The sequence below is a fragment of the Heterocephalus glaber genome, unplaced genomic scaffold (assembly GCF_053883595.1).
Source record: "Heterocephalus glaber isolate CG9 unplaced genomic scaffold, H.glaber_assembly_v1.0 deba00001497, whole genome shotgun sequence".
In the NCBI taxonomy this organism is placed as follows: Eukaryota; Metazoa; Chordata; class Mammalia; order Rodentia; family Bathyergidae; genus Heterocephalus; species Heterocephalus glaber.
Window position 1 is genome coordinate 73,003,913 of NW_028258320.1, and position 20,286 is coordinate 73,024,198.

General features: G+C 38.8%; 2 protein-coding genes across 8 annotated transcripts in view; one reads left to right on the forward strand and one right to left on the reverse strand.

Moving 5' to 3' along the window:
- The window catches only part of Shoc2 (SHOC2 leucine rich repeat scaffold protein), an 83,801-nt gene extending 75,419 nt beyond the window's left edge, over positions 1 to 8,382 (reverse strand). Inside the window, exon 1 of one of the 2 annotated variants that reach the window (XM_004838950.4) lies at positions 8,216 to 8,382. The gene's annotated coding sequence lies outside the window, so the exon portion shown is untranslated. Of the gene's footprint in view, positions 1 to 7,570; positions 7,663 to 8,215 lie in introns of those variants that run through there. The other variant, XM_004838951.4, reaches the window with a different exon arrangement.
- Positions 7,861 to 19,823, forward strand: Bbip1 (BBSome interacting protein 1). Of its 6 annotated transcripts, none has more exons than XM_004838948.3 (4): positions 7,861 to 8,092; positions 9,010 to 9,105; positions 18,554 to 18,619; positions 19,286 to 19,823. In XM_004838948.3, the coding sequence occupies exons 2-4, from the start codon at positions 9,066 to 9,068 to the stop codon at positions 19,453 to 19,455; spliced, it is 276 nt and encodes a 91-aa protein (XP_004839005.1). In that variant the 5' UTR covers positions 7,861 to 8,092; positions 9,010 to 9,065; the 3' UTR covers positions 19,456 to 19,823. The 6 variants fall into 6 exon arrangements, with proteins under 6 accessions (XP_004839005.1, XP_004839004.1, XP_021109113.1 ...); XM_004838947.3 differs by lacking the exon at positions 7,861 to 8,092 and adding an exon at positions 8,177 to 8,365; XM_021253454.1 differs by lacking the exon at positions 7,861 to 8,092 and adding an exon at positions 8,190 to 8,365 and having other exon boundaries at positions 9,022 to 9,105.
- Positions 19,824 to 20,286: the final 463 nt, after the last annotated feature.

A 20,286-nucleotide genomic window follows, 5' to 3' on the forward strand; every position in this document is an offset into this window, starting at 1 on the left:
TGTTTAAATATAATATCTATAAGCATCATGAAGATGTTTCTATCAGTTATCAAACTGTCAAAATTTTTAAAGTTATGTTTTGAAAAGAGTGAATTCATTTTTTAATAAAATTTTATAAGCCCCACCCAGAATAATTTTTGCTTTCATTACTTTATAACAACCAAAATATAGGGCACCAGATTTACATCAAACATTTACTGACCATCTTTATATCATCTGATCATCTTTAGGTCCTCAGCACCCAACACAAAGCTTGACACAGCCTCACATATACTTTGGCTTCAACACACTTTGCACAGAACATTTTCAAATACTCATGTTCTATATGTATTACTATAAGCTATTACATAACAGGAGGTGGGGAAATTTTTAAAAAATATTGCAGCACTACCAGCCATTTAGTATGCTACATTCCCACAGTTGCTTAGTGGGTGTTCTGAAACAAGGCCATATTTCTAGTATTAAGAATTTCAAATCTCTACTTCTAAAGTGCAGAAATGAATATCTTCAAGATTAAATCATAAGACCTTATTATTTTAAGCTGCCTAGATTAAGCATCCCACTTCTATGAATTTAGAACTGCAATTAACACATGGTAGATAAACCAGTATTTGTTTTAGCAACAAAGTAAATAGCTAGTTCTTCTACCTATCCTTATATAGTCACAGAATTCAAGAGATCACAATAGTAAGATAAAATACGATGTATCTGAACCAGAACTAAAGCCTTCTAGTGAAATGCTGAATTCTATGTCCCAGATAAATACAAACCACAGGTGAATGAAATATAACATTTTCATGTCAATTTCTTGGACACCACATAATTATAGCAAAAAATTTGTTCTGAACTCCAATCTAATTTTCCCAGTCCAGGTGACTAGCAGAGGCCAAGAGAATAAAGCTTACTCTCTCTGTAACAGAGTAAGAGTTGCAGCAATACTTATACCATTTTGTCATATCATTGTTTCAGGTTATGTTTTCATTCAACACTAATCAAGAAAAACATGTTCAGTTACTCAATTTTACATATTTCATAGCTGAATAAACAAAATACACATGGTTAAGTGTAAAAACCTACCTCTACAAATTATAAGATAGCAAATATTATATTGCAGTGATTCAATACCTTCATATTGCTTCAATTTATTTTGTTCAATAAATACTAGTGCCTACTATTTCCACTCATTAAGCAAATATTTCCAATAACAGAAGCCTGACACATTAAAACTCTTAAATTGCATCAATTTCGTGGAATCCTTTCTGAAATACAATGCATGGTCTTTTGTCATCTTTAACAAAATTCACAGATTATCCTTTTCTTCATGACCCTAGATCCTTACCACTCCTGTACTCTTCTAGGTATAAAGCAAAAGGCACCTTGAAAAGATACATGTTTATCATATTAGTGGCTAAAAGCTACCTTTTTTGTTGAATGGCAACTGTTCTAAGTGTTTTCACTTTGCTCTGATGTTCACCTCTCTTATGGCCTCTAGGGATATTTCAGTCCTTTCAACATTTGGTCACCAAACATTTTTAAGTTTAAACATTTGAGTTTAAAAGGCCTGAATTAAGAACTGAGGGGCTATATAAGGGCAAGAAATGTACATTTAAGAACAAGAACATGGGCCAGGGATTAGCTCAGTGGTTCCGCCGCCTGCCTCACAAGCACAAGGTCCCCCGAACCAAAAACAAAAAACAAAAAAAAAACAAAACGAACAAGAACGTAATGATGTCTCTTTGTCCTAAAAAGTTCAGTTTGTTTGGGGCTCTAAACCATTAATTTAAAACTAATTTTCTACTAGGAGTCTACAAGATCTAGACATTATATAGTGGAGAAATAGTAAGAAGTGGCATACTCAACGATCAACATAAAGCTCACAGTTTAGCAAAAATGACAGACATTAACCACATCATTACAAACATGATGGGTGCTACAAAAAGGAAGCACGGTGCTAAGGGCTTTGGAACAGGAGAACAGGAATAAAGATCAAAGGTCTCACAATGTGACACAGAACTGAGGCCTGAAGGGTGATTAGTTTAATCAGGAAAAGATTCATGGGATGGTGTGTAAGCAAATCAATACCAGAAAGTTTGGGGTTCCTAATAAATAACCTTGAGATAGTTATAACATTTTAAAGTAACTGCTAAAATGTGAAAAATTTAAAAGAAATTTCTCAAATTTCTATAATAAAAAGAATCCCTGGTACCAAAAAAAAAGAATAAAAAAATCACTAGGAGAGGGCTGGGGGATTTAGTTCAGTGGTTCCACCGCCTGCCTCGCAAGCGCAAGGATCCAGAGTTCAATCCCTGGTACCAAAACAAAAAACAAACAAACAAAAAAATCACTAGGAGAAAATGTCTTAAAATGGAAGACTATGGCGCTTGGGGGAGAGTTTGCAATATCTAAATGGGTCTCACTATGCCCTTAAAGAAGTATTACATCATACCTTATGAAAAATTATTCAATCTTCGAGATCACAGAAGAATATACAAAAGCCTTCTACCAGAGTGTAATTTTTCATCATTCAATGACTTACCCAAAGAGTGGCACTGTCAAGTGAGTATGGAAAACGGTTTAAAATATACTCAGAAAAGTACATTTTAATGTTTATATAATAAAAATTTATCACAAGTTAAAGAGGTTAATAAATGCTACTTTTAACATGTTGCATAAAAGGATATTTAAATCTGATTTTGAAACATACTATCATTATCCAAGTTCTAAATCTGGGAATTATCACACATTAGGCTGATATATTCTCATTGTATTTCATTAAAATATCAATGAAAAATTCATGTAGGTAAAAGTTTTAAATAATAATTTGGAACAGCCCCTCAGCATTAATACAGGTTTACAGTTAAAGGCCTAAGTTAGGCATACAAGAAATAATTGATAAAAATGTAAGCTTTCAAGGAAAGTCTACTGTAAGGACCTAAAATATTACTGGAATCCAAATAGTTATTTCTCTGCAATTTTCCCAGCGGACCTTGGCTTCTCCCATCTTTGTCCTTTTTCTGCACTTTACCTATCATATTTACTCCTCAGGAGTTCAGTTCAGGTCCTGTCTTACTAGTAAGTATAGTCAGGTATGCATGAAAGCTGTTTTACCACACAGGTGCTGGCCTCAGTATACTGCTATTAAAGCACTTATCACATTGTATAACTAACTACTGATTTGACTAGTTTGGGAGACAAACTCTAAACTTATTGGAAACAGGAAACATGATATATTTATCTCTGTATCCTATGAGGCTGAGACATACAAGGCATTTGGAAGATCTTTTATGATAGTAGTGAATATGAAACTGTAGTAAGAAATGTAAAACAAAATTGAAGTTAAAGACTACTGGCAAGACTAAGGAAGTCTTAAAAGCAGAAAGAGTGCTATACAACAACACAAAATTTTAAAACTGAGAAAGCTTAAATCTAACTGATGAAATTAACTCCAGGTCTAGAAATTACCTATGTCAGAACAAACCATTTCCATGTTATCTTCAAGACACTAGACAAATTAAAGATTTATCTTAATCAACTATGAAATTAATTAAAATTGTAGGACCTATACGTAGTAATGGAAGGCAAATAATGTATTTAAACATTAGAAGTCTTCACAGTACTATAAACACAAAATAGACTGCCAAAAGGTTAATTTCACACAGGGACTCAATCTCACCCTTTTTAAAGGTCTCCTGTAATGTTTTAGCTACAAGCAATATGTTCATTCTTTCCGGTATAAGAATTCTTAACCTTTTACAGAATGTAGTACTTTTTGCAATCAGTACTGATCTTCAGAGAAGCTGGAATGAGATATACAGTGTGCTATCTAATCAGTTTTCTTTTAGATCTCAATAATGGGAACCACGAACTTTCTCAAGAAGCATACTTATTATCAACATCTCAAAAGCTTAAGGGCTCTTTGTAATTATAATATTCTTTTTGTGTTTGAACTTTGCTGAATTAAAGATGCTGTACTAAGAAGTTGGGAGAAAATATTCAAATAAATACTATTTTACCTTAAAATAATGCAATTCCATATTTTAAAACATAACACAAGGGGCCAGGGATTTAGCTTAGTGGTTCCACCGCCTGCCTCGAAAGCACAAGGACCAGAGTTCGATCCCCGGTACCAAAAAAAAAAAAAAAAAGAACTAAGAGTTTGGGCCAGGGATTTAGCTCAGTGGTTTCGCTGCCTGCTGTGCAAGCACAAGGACCCGAGTTCAATCCCCGGTACCAAAAAAAAAAAAAAAAACACAAGTTTTTCAGACTCACACTTGTTTCTTTCAAATTGCATTGATTAGCAACAACATTTCAGAACATAACAACTTCAAGCATATCACAGGTCACTTGTAAAAAAAAGAAAATTTCCAGATTTTAAAATCAAGTTTTAACAGGGAAGTAGGAAAATAACAAAAATTTAACTTTTAATAGAGAAAAAAATTTTAAAAGATCTTTAGGGCACAAATTTGATGTTATATAACATGTAACAAAACAAAGACTCAACAGTTAAAATAGGGATATAAGGATAGCAGATGGGTTACGTCCGTATTTTTTTCTATTAGCCCTAAATTACAGAATGTCTAACACATAATACATAAAATGTATGAAATATAGTAAGCAATCAATAAAAGTATCTACCAACTTAATATTTGTAGGACTCATTTCTTAAATATCACATAAAAGTACTTATTCTATTGCTCTACTGCTAAATTATAGCCATATTCATATATTCATCTACAAAATATTTCCCACCAGTCTATTTCCTATCATAACTGATATTTCATAAACAAGTTCAAGAATTTTTGCATCAAGTTTAAGCTACAAACATTAGAACTCACTGAAGAATTTGTGAGTTAATTTGTTTGATTAGTTGTTTTACTGTTTTGGGGGTTTTTCTGTCTTGCTTTGTTATAAATATACCAGCAACTATTCAGAAGATTTGTCTTTTCATATATGAAGGACATAAGAATGACACGATAACCTGAATTTTAAAAGACACTCTTTTAATCTTCACCCTCCAAAATACAGGCATTCTTTTATCTACATATATAGAGTATACCTTTTTTTTTTCTGTCAAAACACAACAGGGTTTTGTATTTAAATATCTTCTCATTTAAAGACAAGTAAAAGTTTTTTAAACTGTTTAAAGAACGCAGGCTTCCAGAAACATTACACAACAAATATTGAAAACCAAGCATACTTTCAAAGCAAGTAAGACTGAAATTTACCTGCTGTACAAAGTATTTGATTTTTATTCACCCTCCTCCCAAAATCCATATGGATAAGCCAAAGCACAAAATATACCAGCAACGATTTGGAAGGCATCCTTGGGTGTATTCAACGCATAATTCCAGTTTATGTGTCTTTGGTTGGGAGTTGGGGGTGTGAGTCATTCTACCCTATCTCAAGTCACAGAAGAAACAGTTCTATTATAAAAGCACAATTCCAGCAAACATAACAAAAGAATTTATAGTTTTGGTGTTCCTATTTAAATATGAACATGTTTCAAATTTCCTACTGGCATGTATTTTACAAGTTGATGTATGATCCATACATGCTACAATTATCAGAAAAAAAGCTCTAATCAACTTCCTGAATACGGAAATTTTTTTACAAAGCTAAAAAATAATCCAGCTCCAAACTCTTAATGTATCTCTTAGCATCACTCTTTAATCCATAACAATTTCTAACAAAAATTCTAAAACTTGAAAATTATATTAACGATTAAGAGGTCGGTCAGAAAACAAATGCCAATTTAGACAAATGTAGTTATTTCTTCAAAAACCGAGTAAGCACCTTTTAAGAAAGGCCATATCCAAAACTCAAAACTAAGATGTCAGGACTCTTAACTTTTACATGTCAGCTTTCTGTAACATTTAAGCCATTTGAAAATTACAAACCTTAGACAAAAACCTGTAATTCTGTGTTCTATTTTTCAAATACATATTCGTAACTGTATAAAAATTCTAGGGTGAACTTTATGTCCAAATAGGTATAAAAGTTTTACCCCATATTCAATTTAAGCTCCGTATGTGAATGGTCATTTACGTATCTTACCCTTAAAAATTGTCATTGGCACAGAAAAAAAAATCACACTTTGTAAAATTCAAAGTATAAATATAAGCTTTCCCAATGTAACAAACCGTAAATAATGGCTAAATCTCTTCAAATACACAGTAACAAACAGTGAAATAGCATGGAGAGGTACAGGTATATATCAGGGTCTTTAAGCTATGCAAGCTCAAGGACCCGAGTTCGATCCCCGGTACAAAAAAAAAAAAAAAAAAAGAATTAAACCTATTTTTCAATGTCGATGATTTAGATACAAAAATATTTGGTTACACAAGTAGGACTTAGAATTCTGAAAAACAAAAAGTTTTTGATACAGTATTCCCTCTGAGTAGCTATCAGACCTCCTGCTATCGAAGAAGGGTGTACAAGATCACACAGGTGTAAATCTAGAGACGACTGGTAGTTATCTTTGAGACAAACACTATATACAGTCCACATCTGCAACCTAATTTTGCTTCAGCATCCCCAGAGACTTGAAAAATATTTTGGGGGGTAGGTTGCAAAACAGTGCTTCCTCTTTTCTCATCATACCCCTGATGATACAAACCAACAGAAAGACAAAACCAAATCGCCAACTGCAAGGGTTGAATTTAAAACACACACACACACACACACACACACACACACACACACACACACACAGCATCTTCCCTCCAACGCCCGAATCGGTATTCCATCCACCTGTCTGTAAATCCATACTACCACAATTAACACCACCCCTCTGCTGAGAAAGAAAAGAAAGAAAACAGAAAGGCAAATTAACGCTTTGGAGAAGTCCTTATTCTACCTAGGCATGGGGGAGGGGATGGCACAAAACAATGGATACGGAGGGGCTGGGAAAAAACCGCTCGGCCCCGAAGCCTCGGGCAGAGCCGGGGCGGAGGGGCGGGGAGTTGAGACTACTTTTGCTCGGTCCCCGCCAGCCAGCGCCACCTCGCCAGCAGCGCGTTCCCCCCGGGCGGGCGGCCTCCGTCGGCCACAACGCGCTTCCCTTCTCGCAGCAACACACCCAGAGCGAGCCGACTCACCAGCCCTCGGGGTCTCGGCCGGAGCAGAGCTCCAGGGCGCCGCGGAGCGCGAGGAGGGGCAGAGAGCCCGCCCGCCAGCAGACCGCGCCGCGCCCCGGTCCCCGCCCGCCCGGCCTCCCGGCAGCCTGGCCGCAGGAGCCGAACCGGACCCTCGGCGGCGCCCTCCCCCTGGCCGTCCCGCAGCCCGCGCGCCGCAGGCCCGGCCCCGCGCGGTGAGAGCCCGCGCTCAGCTCCCAGCGCCGGGCTGCCGCTCTGCGCGCGGCCGGCTCCCAGGGCCCGGCGAGCCGGCGACAGCTCCCAGGAAGGCGGCGGCGGGCGCCTCCCAGGGCCCCGGCCCCGCGGGCCTCGCCCCGGCCGCGCCGGCTCGCGCTGTCAGGGCAAGCGGGGACTCCCCCTGCCGCCAGCCATCCCGCCGTCCGACAGGCAGGAAGAGCCGACCGACAGCCGCCCTCAGCTTCGCCGGCCCAGGTTACCGTCACGAGCCCCGACTCCGCCATCCCGTTCGCCTCCTTCCTCCTCCTCCTCTTCTTCAGGAGCGACGCTGCCCAACCGCCGCCCCCCGGCCGCCCCTCCCCCACTCGCCCCGCCCCTCCACACACTCCGGCTCGACCGCCCCGCCCCACCCCTCCGGCGCGGGCCGGCCACTCGCTGGGAAAGAAAAGCAGGCGGAGCCAGGCCCTGCGAAGCTGCCCAATCACAGTGAGGCACTGGTGCCAGCTTCCTTCTCTCCGCCCTCTTCCTCTCCTCCGCAGCTCTACGCGGTCTCCCGCCCACTAGGCGCAGCTGGCTGGCCGGGCCACTGAGTGAGCCTCCGGCAGGATAGAGACGACTCCTAATCGGAAGTTAACAGTTGAAGCTAAGGCAGCCATAACTGTTAATGGCAGCAAGAGTTTCCTGGCTTCCTGTCTCCAGCGTGACGTAGTTTTTTCCTTCGTCCAAACCTTACCGTTACCCTGGGCAACAGCTGAGCCGACAAAGAAGGGGCGCATCTGTAGGTAGGCCCAAGGAGGGACCTTACGCGACCAGACATCCCGTATTCGGCAAGCTAATTCATACTCAGGGCTACAGGTTTGTTTTCCTGGCCCTTACTTATTTCGCTGAGAAGACTGGTCACTTACCTAGGTGGACAACAGTTTAGGGCTCCAAAACTCCCTCTCCTTTGCGGAAGTTGCATTTGGCACTTCCGAATAGGGTCCCGCAGAGGGGTGAGAATAGTCGCCGCCCGCGCCCCAGGTGGAGCCTGTTGCCGAGCGGAGCTGCGGCGTGAGGTGAGTGTCCCTAGGGCGCCACGCGCGCGCCCGGCTCGGGCCGGACGGTCCCCAGGGGGCTGAGCGCTGAGAAGGTGGCGGGCTCGGGGCGCTTCCGCTGGAAGGAGGTTTTCTTTCCGGCCGGCCGGGCGGTGGCCCGCCTCCCTCCGCCCCTCTGAGGCTCCCTGTGGGGCGAGGCCGCGCGCGCGGCGGGTCTCCCTGGCCTGCCTAGAGCAGCCTGCGGGGCCGGGAGCGCCCAGACGGGGCTGGAGCGGCCAGCGGGGCGGATCCCCTAACTCCTGCAAAATGGAGCTCTGAGCGCGCCTCGAAAGCCCAGACTAAGTACAGTACTCCAGTCCGTGACCTCTGGAGAATTCTAGAGCTTGAGGAATCTTTCCACGCCAACTATAAAAGAAAAAGATGATTCCCTCACCTCCGCGGCAAGGCCACAAGTCTTTATTTTCCCATCGCCTGTCTTCACCTGATTTTTCCACTTTTTTCTTGTCTATCCTTTCTTGAGTCTTTGTAAATCTTGAAGTTCTAGGTTAAGGATATACTGTTCTAATTCTAAGTGCCTGCGGTTTATTAAATAAGTGCTTGTGCCTATTCGTAAAACACCGTATATTATACTGCTTTCGCCAAAATTATGACATTATCTCGTGTAGTTCTTTCTGTAGGCTTGAGTCAAGAACTTTGAGTCCTCTTGATAATACCAGATTGGATGCCTAAAGCTTCGAAAAAAAAAAGAGCAGAACTTTCAGGTAAATTTAAAAATTGATTATACAGTACCTAGCCTATAGACAATAAGAGTGCAAATCTTACCTTCTCTACCTAATTTCTTTTTAATTCCTTAGCATTCGTAATCCAGGTTTTGTAGTGTGTTGTGGCAGTAACCTTGTGTGGTTTAGTATCTATGATTCTGTTATCCTTGGAGATGTGTTTCCAGCTTCTCCCCAACAGGAAGTAGTCTTCTCCAAGCTTATCTAGCACTTTTTGTATCTCTTTTTATGACAATCACTGTTATATGCAGCCCCTGCTTATGTTCTTATCTTCACTACCACGTCTATGCCTAAATAGAATGCTCTGTATCAGATTGATCTGCCTGTGATTTCACTCTGTACAGAATAGTAGTTTGGTAAACACTTAACTGAAAGATTGAATATACAGGGTGTTTCCTGGATGCCTGAGACACTGCCAGCCAATTTGTATGGATCTTCAATTTATCAGAAATTTAGCATAGTCCTGCTACTCAACTTTTTCTTAGATTTGCCCTCTGAATTCTTTCCACATGATTTTTCCCCAAATGTTTTATTAAAACCTTCATACAAGGCCAGGGATTTAGCTCAGTGGTTTAGCCTCCTGCTGCACAAGGCCAAGGACCTGAGTTCGATCCCTGGTACCAAAAAAAAAGTAAAAAATCTTTATACATTAAAAAGCTAAAAGAATACAACATTCTTATACTCTAACCTTATATCCAGCAGTTGTTAAAACATTGTGTGACATTTATTTCATCCCTCCTTACACACTGTTTTATTGTCACTGAACCATTTGGAAATAGGTTACACAGTTAGGCAGAGACCTCTAAGACTTCTAACATGAATTTCCTAAGAATTTTGAAGCAGTTCTGCAAAACACCGTACTACTGTTACAGCTAAGAAAATTAATAATTCTGTAATGTTTAAAACACAGTCCATGTGCAAATTTCCCAAATTGACTCAATATTTTTTATATCCTCTCCCTACCCCATATCCCCTAAATCAGAATCCAGTCAAGATTTATGTATTGTATTTGGGTGCTGTAACTCTTTAGCCTTAATGTAGAACTGTCCCCTATCTTTTCCCCTCATGACATTGGCACTTTGAAGAATTTTTAAGCCAATAGATTTGAGAAAAGTCCCCCCCCCATTTTTTTATTAACCAGAAGTTACTGTAGAAACTTTTCACATTTTTTGGAGGAATACTTAACAGTACTTTTCCAATCATGATTAAGCCTTCTCAAATGCAGCTTGTACGCTTGCCATGATTTGCTCGTTAAATCCATCCCACTTAGCACACAAAGAGTTTAGCATTTAATCCTGAGAGTGGATGAGTGGAGTATATATGTTAGTGTCCTGAGCTGGCAACACAAACTGCCTCCCTTTAATAAAATGTTGCTGCTATTTTGCCTGTAGTTGAAGCTGATGCAATGTAGTCTGCAACAAAGTGCACTGATGTCAGCATAGTTTCATGAGTTTCAACTCCTGGCACCCTGCAGTTTGTTGATGAAAGATGTGTGGGCCCTGCAATTCAAATACAGATGACTCTTGTTATTAAAGCATATACCTAGGCAACTGTTAGCCATCTGGCCACAATTCAATGTAAGTAATTTTTTTTTCTCCCTGAAATTCTCTTGCAAGTTCTAATTGGCCCTGGTGTTTCTGTGATAGTTTTTTGGTAGCATTAAATGGAGCTTATTAAAATTTGCAAAATCAAGATTATACTTAACACGAGTCATAAGGAACAGTCTCTAACCAATGGATACAGAAGTGTTTGTGGGACTTTTTTTTTTTTTGGTACTGGGGATCGAACTCGGGGCTTTGTGCTTGTGAGGCAGGTGGTGGAACCACTGAGCTAAATCCCCTGCCCTTGTGGGATTTTTTTTGTGATCACGAGAGGAAAACTCCCAACACTGCCAAGCTCATGTACTCTTCCTACCCTACACATATTTCATCATAGAAGATAAGTGAAAGAAAATGCATTTAAGGAAGAAGAAAATGGTCTTGGAGTGCAAAACTGGTTAAATATTTTTCCCGACTTCTAGGGGGCTTTAAAAAAATCTGCATTTTTCATAATAGACCAACAGATTTTGATGTTTCTAGCATCATACGGAAAGGTACATAATGTACTCTTATCAGTTGCTTTCTTTGGGTAGAAGGAAATTTGCTCATGTGGGATTATGGAACAACTTCATTTTGCTTTTTTTTTTTTGGTACTGGGAATCGAACTCGGGACCTTGCACTTACAAGGCAGATGCTGCACCACTGATTAAATCCCCAGCCCTCATTTTGCTTTTTGAGATGGGGGTCACTATTCTGCTCAGGCTGCTTTTGAACTCCTGAGTTTAAGCAATCTTCCTGTCTTAGCCTCCCAAGTCTGGGATTACATGCGCCATTGTGCCTACCTATAGGAAACAATTTTATATTCACTCCAGATTTAAGAAAGGCAGAATAACATATCAATTAAGAGTAGGTTTAAAGATGACACAAAAGTAGAAGGGCGACTACTGTACTATTAGACAAGAAAGGAAGAGCAGGGAGTAAGAGAAAAGGGGGATGAGTATCAAAAGATACTGAGACTTCATATGTTTTTTAAAGTTAGTAGGCAAAAACAAAAAATGCAAAAACAAATGTGTAGGTTTTAGAATCAGGCCTGGATTTCAGGAACAGGACCTTTACTAGCAGGGTTACCTTGGACAATTTACTCATTCTCTCTATTGAGGGCAGCCTTAAAACCTCCTAAGATTATTGAACAGAATTAATTCTAAGATGTAAAGTGCTTTGGCTTAGTTTCTAGCACATGGAATGTGATCAAAATTCAGTTATCATTAATAACTTCTGAAGCAGTCCAATTTGGGCACATAGTAGGCATTAAGTATTTAGTGAATGAGTGAATCTAAGACAGTTCTCCATATTTAATGTGGGGAACTTAAAGATTCTGATTCAGATATTTAGAGGGCTTTTGGAAAATTTATTAATAGCCCTGATGCAGATAGTCTGAGGACCAGGCTTTGAGAAAGAGTATGTAAAATATCCAACAGTTCTCTTTGCTTATGTATTTTGGAAATAGCTAACTAAATATCTCAGGTGTGGAGCAAATACTTTTTCTAAAAGCTAATAAACAGTATTATTAGGATCACTGTCCAGTATTAAATTTTTCAATAGTGGTTTGGAAAAGGCATTTTGGATAAGGAAGATGTCATTTTCTACTAACTTAATAGTAATGTCTGCTACCACAGTATACCAAAGCCAGCAGCATCATCACAATTTACCCAAGTACAGTTCCCATTCTAAGGCCTAGGCACATTTCAGAAACTCAGCCCTGCGCATTTTATTCATATGAGTCTGAATTAATTAGCTAAATTGAGCATGTTGCAGCATTTTTCTACCAGCAGATGCCAGATAGCAAAGATAGAATAGATGCCAGATAGAATAGAATCTACTATAGTCTCCAACTGTATGACATATGTTAGTTGGCATCTCCAGATGAACACTATCAATCCACATTAAGCACTCTGCTAGCATGTGGGCAGTTGCTTGAGGGAGAGTGAACATTACTACTTTGTGTCTGTTGAAAAACACAGTCTTTCTGGGCTTTCCATTCCACCTTTTTCTCATATTTACATTTCAGAATCTATGTTTTTGAAATTTCATCTATCAGTTAACCTCAAGTCTTAGATAAGACAAAAGATAATCTTTTGTTATTAGTTATTTATCGCACTCTTGCCATAAGCACTTACAGCCTGCACCTGGCAGATTGAATTTAAAGGAGCTAATTTAGCAAGTATTCACAAAAGAAAAATATCCTTTGCTGTCCTTTACATAAATAAGATTGCTCCTAGTGTCTTCTTTAGTTACCAGGGGTTGAATTTTTATTTCTCAGTGCTTCCTAGGCTGGGCACATGCTCACAATCCCAGCTACTTTGGAAGCTGAGGTAGGAAGGTGATGTGAGCTAAGGAGTTGGAGACTAGCCTAGGCAACCACAGCCAGACCCCATCTCAAAAAACAACAAAAATCCCAAGTGTCTTCAGTGGCCAGGCGGGTAAAGGGAAACAGGACACAATAGTGAAGGCTGAAGATTTTGAGAGCACATCACTTCCCAGTCTAGGCTGTATTTTGCTGTGGGAATGTGCACTTGGTATAGAGCTAAAATTTGGATTTTATGTCAGATCTCCAGACTTTTAAACATTGACTCAAATACTTTTTAAACATCTAGGAAACCAGTAAAACATTTAACTGGATGGGACCATGGGCCACCAGTTTATGACCTCTGCACTTCTACATGAAAACATGATTGGTACACACTGGTTGAGAATCTCAAAATGTGTTAGAAGTCTTTGCTTTTTTGCCTCATTTCTGGTGCTGTGACTTTTCTAGGTTAAACAGAAACAAAAAAGGCATCCAAAGTTTTTAAATCTTGAATTCTATTATGAAGTAGATTTGCCTTATCATATTTTATTTTATCCCATTCCCCCCTCAAACCTCCTGCCTTATCATATTTTTAAAAACAAAATTTAAGGACACAATTTGGCAGTACATGCTGGGTTTTTTGTTTTTGTTTGTTTTGTAGTTGGTTGGTTTTTTTTCAGTGTACTAGGCATTGAATACAGCTATATCTATGGCCCATTTTTAAATACTGTATTTTGAGACAAGGTCTCACCAGGTCACTTGAGTTGCTAAGGCTGGGTTTGAACTTGCATTCTTCCTCCCTCAGCTTTCCAGAGTGTTGGGATAACAGACATGTACCACCACACCTGGCTCCACTCTTTTATTTTCATACAGGTTCTCACCAAATCACTAAGTTGACCAAGCTGAGCTCAAACTTCAATCCTCCTGCCTAAGCCTTTCTGGTAGCTGGAATTGCAGGCATGCACCACCAAACCTGGCCTATACTACTTTAAATAAGATAGGCTTTTAAAGGAAAACACTGTTAAATAGATCATTCTGTCTTATGGGCAACATAGTGTTTATAAAGATTCAAATATTTTAAGAGTTAAAAGATACCCTCATAATCTAGAGCAACTCCTTTATTATATATAGTGCTATGAAAATTGTACCTGGAATAATAAATGTTTGTATTTAGTATTCTGTACTTACAGGCACTTTTATATTCACTTTACACTTGAACCTGGCAACCAAGGACAGATACAAAAACATGTTTTTTTATGAAGAAACCAAGCTTCTGGTTAGTTAAATGTATTCCAGGTCACATAGCTAATTATCAGTGTGGTCATAGTACAGCATTATTCCCTATTTAAAGTATGAACATGAGTACAACTAGTTAGCTCCAGACATACACTCCTGTATCCTATTTAAAGTCCAAATATGAAATAAATTGATCAGAACAAAAAACTCTACTGCAAGCCTCTTTTTTATTTGTAGCATACATTACTGTCATAGCTTGTTTAAAACACTTGGAGCCCTGGGATAGTTTGCAACAATCCATTTCAGACTTTAAAAATAGGGTTTCATGCAATTAGGATAAGCTGATGAGTTTAGATGAATTAATTGCGGGAAAAAATAATGACAGTGGAGACCTAGTAACAGGTTAGGAGTAGCTGGCACACATTAATAAAGAGGGTAACCACATTTACTCATGCAATGGCTCCATGGGGCCCCTAGTAAAAATCAGTTATTGGCTAGGAAGACTTAGTGTAAGCTATGAGGACAGTTTTTTAAATAGATCCAATCCTGTCCTGAAGATTTTTAGAAACCAAGAGTTGGCTTTGCCATCCAAAATATGTTTTCATTTTGGATTTTAGTCTTGTCCCCTTCTCTGTCTGCCCATTGTGTGACCATAGCTTATGTTTTTTTTGGATGGCTAGGTAAAAATGGTGTGATCTAAATCTAATAGTTATGTTCAGCTCTTTAACCTTTGATCTTAGTCTAATCAGTATGTTCTCATCCGAGCTGTGATAGAAGACCTCATATAATCTGTGATGATATATCACAGAAGAAAATACAAGTTTTTAAAAATATTGCATATTTCTAATTAACCTTGAGACTTGAAAGTTATTTTTTTTTAATAATTTTTTTAAACAATTACTGTGGAGGTACACAATTTCAATCACAGCTACTCAAGAGGCTGAGATAGAAGGATTGCAAATTTGAGGTCATCCTGTGCAACTTAACAAGACCCAAATAAAATATAAAAGGGATGAGGCTGTAGCTCGGAGCTCCCTGTGTTTAATTTTCATACTACAAACAATAATAATACTTAGGGCTGGAAATCTAGCTCAGTGGTACAGCACTTGCTTGGTATGTATGAGGCCCTGAGTTTGATCCCCAGCACCACAAAAAAAATCTTAATGACATACAGAATTCATGATCTAAAATTAGTTTCTCCTAAAAGATTGCCTTCAGAGTGGTATCAAGTATGACAGACAATTGGAATGCTGAATCCACAAATTAAGAGGAAAAGGAACACCCGCATGTTGGTTAGGCCAATACACTAATTTAATTGTGATATAGTTCCCAAATTAAAGAGAAGGGGGGGAAATGTAGTCTGCAACATATCTGTTGCACTTAAGGTTTTTTTTTAATCTACCTAATTCCTCAGATTAACTGATTTCTAATTTACTTTTGTCCTCCTGTGTATTGGTCATAATGGCTTCAAAACTACCCATTCCCATCAGTGTTAAAAGAGCATATGTTAGTTCAACCTTCATTGGCTTCTACTTCTCATAATCTGCTCTCCTCTTACCTAACACCAGCTCAAATGTTGCTGTTCCCTCAGTGGGCTCCACACTAAATCTGCTTCCAAGCCAGCCTTCTAACTATGTGCTTTTGGACTTTTCCTAGATCTAGTTTTAGTCTGTTAAATCTGGTAATGTAAGTATTGGGGGATGTAATGAGAAGTGAGTAAAAGCATGGATGATTGAATTCTAAAATCACATTTTAGGGTAAGTTATTTTTAAGTTACTATGGGGTATAACATGTCCACATAGTGAAAGTATGTACATTACTTTGTATTAAACACTGCGCTAAACTAAAATTTAGGCACCACTAAGCAAGACTAGAGGAAAGAAGCCAAGAGAGATGTCTGATCATCTCCCCATACCTTCCTTCACTGTGGCTACTACTATCAGGCTTTTGACTTTTTCCAGTTTCAGAGACATAAAACATGTATTTGTAGTCACATCCACAAAAAGTTTTAGCTTAAGTGTTGTCACTTTCTTAATGAGATCATTAATTTTCCTGTTGAAATTGATATCCTACCACAGCGTTCCTAAATACCCATAAATGATCTTATTTTTCTGTAGTACTACCTTCTAGCATTGTTGTTTCTTTACCCTTACACCAGGCCAGAATTGACAAACTTATGGCATGTGTGCTGCAGCAGGCTGTTTGTATCACTGTAAACTCTAGAAGGTTTGCCATCACTGCCCTTGGCTATAAGCTCCCAAGAGCAAAGGTTTTGCTTTTTGTCGTTTTTGTTCACTGATGAACAGTGGCTGACACATGGTAGCCACTTACATACTTACTAAATTGAATGACCATAGCCTTTCAGCCATGGCTATTATATCTTTCCTTTGACAGTTTGTCCCTGGTATTCTGTGCATCTCACCTGACCGCTGAGAAAGTACTCTTGAAGCCACAACTACTTAGGGCACATTACACCAGACAAAACACCCACATTTGGCTAGTAGCAGGCCACCTGAAAAAAGAAATGTTCCTTCCTACTCTGGACTCTCAAAGTAGTCAATTATAAAGACAGTGTAGCCAGCCCAGTGCCAGCTGTCCGACTACCACCTTGGTTATTTTAGCCCTTCCCGTCCTGTTTCTCCTGCCAGTGCCTAAGGGGGCCTAGTAAAGCAGAAGCCAGGTAGGCAAGTGACAGCACTGGTCTCCACTTACAGTGGCAGCTTAGTCAGAATCTGAGGCTTGGTACAACACCAAGTTTCATTATTTTCATCTGGCCAAACTTTTGGTGTGAGAGGTATAGACTAAGAAAACAAAGGGAGGGTAGTGATTTAAACAACTTAAGATTTAAATATTCAGAGTTTCAGCATTTTGGCAATACACATAAAAATCCTTAGCTGCCATATATTTATTTCACCTTTATCTGTAATTTATATCCTTTATATTGGCATGTCAGAATTTATACTAAATAAGGCCTAATATTTTCATTGTTACATCTTTAATGGAGAGACTAGGTATTTTGATAGCAAGCAGAGCTAATCAAGGTCTGCACTATTAGCGGTGTTTAACCTGGGGGTGGGGAAGAAGTAATCAGGTATCACTGGCAGACCTGAGGAGGAGGAAAGAATGTGGTAGGAGAAGCTATGCATTCTAAGGAAATGGCATATTGTATTTACATCAGATTCCCTTTAATGATGAGTTGCTTTATTCCAGGCTCATTTCCTACTTCATCTCTCCAGTAGAGTGGTATAGTGGCGAAGTGTGATGACGAAGTTTTGAAAAGCAGATAGATGTTCCTGAGGAACTTAGGCCAGAATAATTTAAACAAAAGAGGGGAAGAAGCTTGGAGGATGGAAAATAGGAATCTTTCATTAGCAATGTCAAAGCAGTCCTGCAGGAATGAGAGGAGCAGCTTCCCCTGATGAAAATGAATCTGAGGGGGGTGGGAAGGCAGGCACCATGCCAGCATCACCACGTTATAAATAATAAATCTTTCTCCTGTGGGTTGCTGTTGTGAAAGACGTATGGTAAGATTACATCAGTATGATGAAACATCACTACCCGGGTGGGACTGTCTGGAAGAACATGTTTTTGGAAAGGGATCCTTCTGCCACCTCAGCCAGAACACCTTGAACATACAGTAGTAATCCAGGAACAAATGTCACTAACCAGATGGCATGTATGCCAGGACATTCCTGACAGAGTGCTCACGAAACATACATGATGGTCCTTTCACATGTAGTCTGTATGAGAGGGAAACAGTAAACTGAAAGTGTTTGTTTACAAGCCAGTTTACCCATTGTGCTGCTTCCTTACAGATTACAGCTGTGGAGGCACTTTTAGTATGCTTTTTGTTTGCAAAGAGAGTAAAAGTAGAAACCAGTTGATAGCTGCTGAGAAAGTGGGAATGTTAGGAAACATTTGCTCCTCTTCCTATTTGCCTCACCCACCTGTCAGCGGGTTTTTTAAAATATCCGTCTCCGGAGAAGCAGCTAGCAGTGAAAAAAGATGGTTGCATTATAAATGTATTCTCATCTGATATTAACAATCTTCATCTAATAAACAAAAGGTTTTTTGGGGTGGGCTGAATATTCAGCCTTCCAATTACCGCCACTAGTGATTAATAAAAATTATGTTTCTATAACCTGAACAATGATTCAATAAAAAAATAACCACAGGAAATTAATGGGAAAATTACACAAGGACAGTTAACTTTCTATAGGAAATTCAATCTCACTTAAAACTATGGTGGAAATCTCTCTGGTAATATGCTTTGGGAATTGTGAATAACAAAAACAATTTCTTGTTGAAGGAAAACTGACTGTCGACAACATGGCAGATGTGAAGTCAACGTTCCGAGAGGTTCTTCCAAAACAAGGTACCTACATCATAGATATGTGGCTCATAGGGTATTACAGAAACTTATCAAGTGATGATGTCACACAGCAGGCATTAACAGCTGCACATCTGCAGACTGTGTCCTTACTGTCAGACTTCTGCCGGGAGTAGTTTGTAAAGATCACTTTTCCCTTGATAACAGAATAACAAATGAAACATTATTTCTTATACCTAGAAATTCTGTTAAAGCCAAGAGTGCAGATTCCAATACGGAATTTTCAGTGAAAGTGAGAACTTGTCTGAAAATGGGGGAAAAGGTTATCAATCAGTAAGAAAAGCTGAAGGTTTTAAACATTAATTTGAATATTTGTTACATTAATACCATACCTTGCTTTACTTTTGTGCATTAGGTACATATCCTCCCAAACCTTAATTCAAATTAAACATCTGACACAAAAAGTTGTAGTTAAGGCAGCTTGAGTCTTCTATACAAAGTTGAAAGTCTGTCCTCCTTAACACTCCAGTACTACATTTGCTTATGGAGGTGGCTATGATCACTCTGGTCCTGAGAAAAATAGTCCAATAACAAGAGTTTGTCCACTGACAACAGATTAGGTTTTTAGACCTTCATTCTAGCTCCACATCTAAGCCACCAAATGACTGAGTTATTTTCACTGAATTAATCTTTATTTCTTATTAAATTTAGGGCAATTGTCTGTGGAAGATGTAACCACAATGGTGCTGTGTAAACCCAAACTTTTACCCTTAAAATCTATGACTCTGGAAAAACTGGAGAAAATGCAGCAAGCAGCACAAGATACCCTTCACCAACAGGAAATGGCAGTAAAGAAAAACAGGAAAAAGCCTACTGACTAATAAACTTAGCGCTTTAGAGCCACCCTACCTTACCTACAGTATATTAATAGCTAAAGTATAATCTGTACCTGTATGCTGAAAACAGTATTAATAAAACTGGTAATACTCATATAAATAATTTTAAAATACCAAAGATAAAACTTGTTAAACACTGCTTTGAGTTAACTTTGAACCAAATATTTTGGGATTTTCATGGTTTCTAAATTACAATTTAAATTACCATTCTCCACTCCTAGTACAAGTTTGACATAGGCACAAATAACTAAATCAACTTTTATGTAGAGCATTTTTACATGTTTATTACAAATATGAATCTGAACATAGTGTTTAAGCTTTTACATTACCTAATTAAAACATTTTTTAACCAATTTTGTGTGCCATGTCATGTTTGTTACCCTGCCTGACCAGTAAAGATCCTACCAGTAGTCACAAAACTAGTTTCTTAAATGTGATTAAGAAACTCAGCTATTTTGTAATTAGCTTCTAATTATATTAATTTCAAGGACTGAAGAATTACATGAGTATTTTTACCATCTAGGTATCAAAAGCTGAAAATGCTTATAATTATATAAGCCTGAATAATAATGGGCCTAAAGAAACTGTAAGACAAATATGAACATTAAATTTGGGGTGTTCTCAAAGGCTGTACCTAAACCTGTAATGGGTAACTTCCTAAGAATACTTTTGGAAATTAATACAATCTTGGTTAGTTTTGCTGCAGTCAGTAGGCAATTTAAATTATCAGACTTTGAGGCCTTACTGAGTAATTAGGCTTTGCAAAAAGGAGGTTAGTAATATAATCATTCTTTAGGTAACTTATTTATTGGTAAT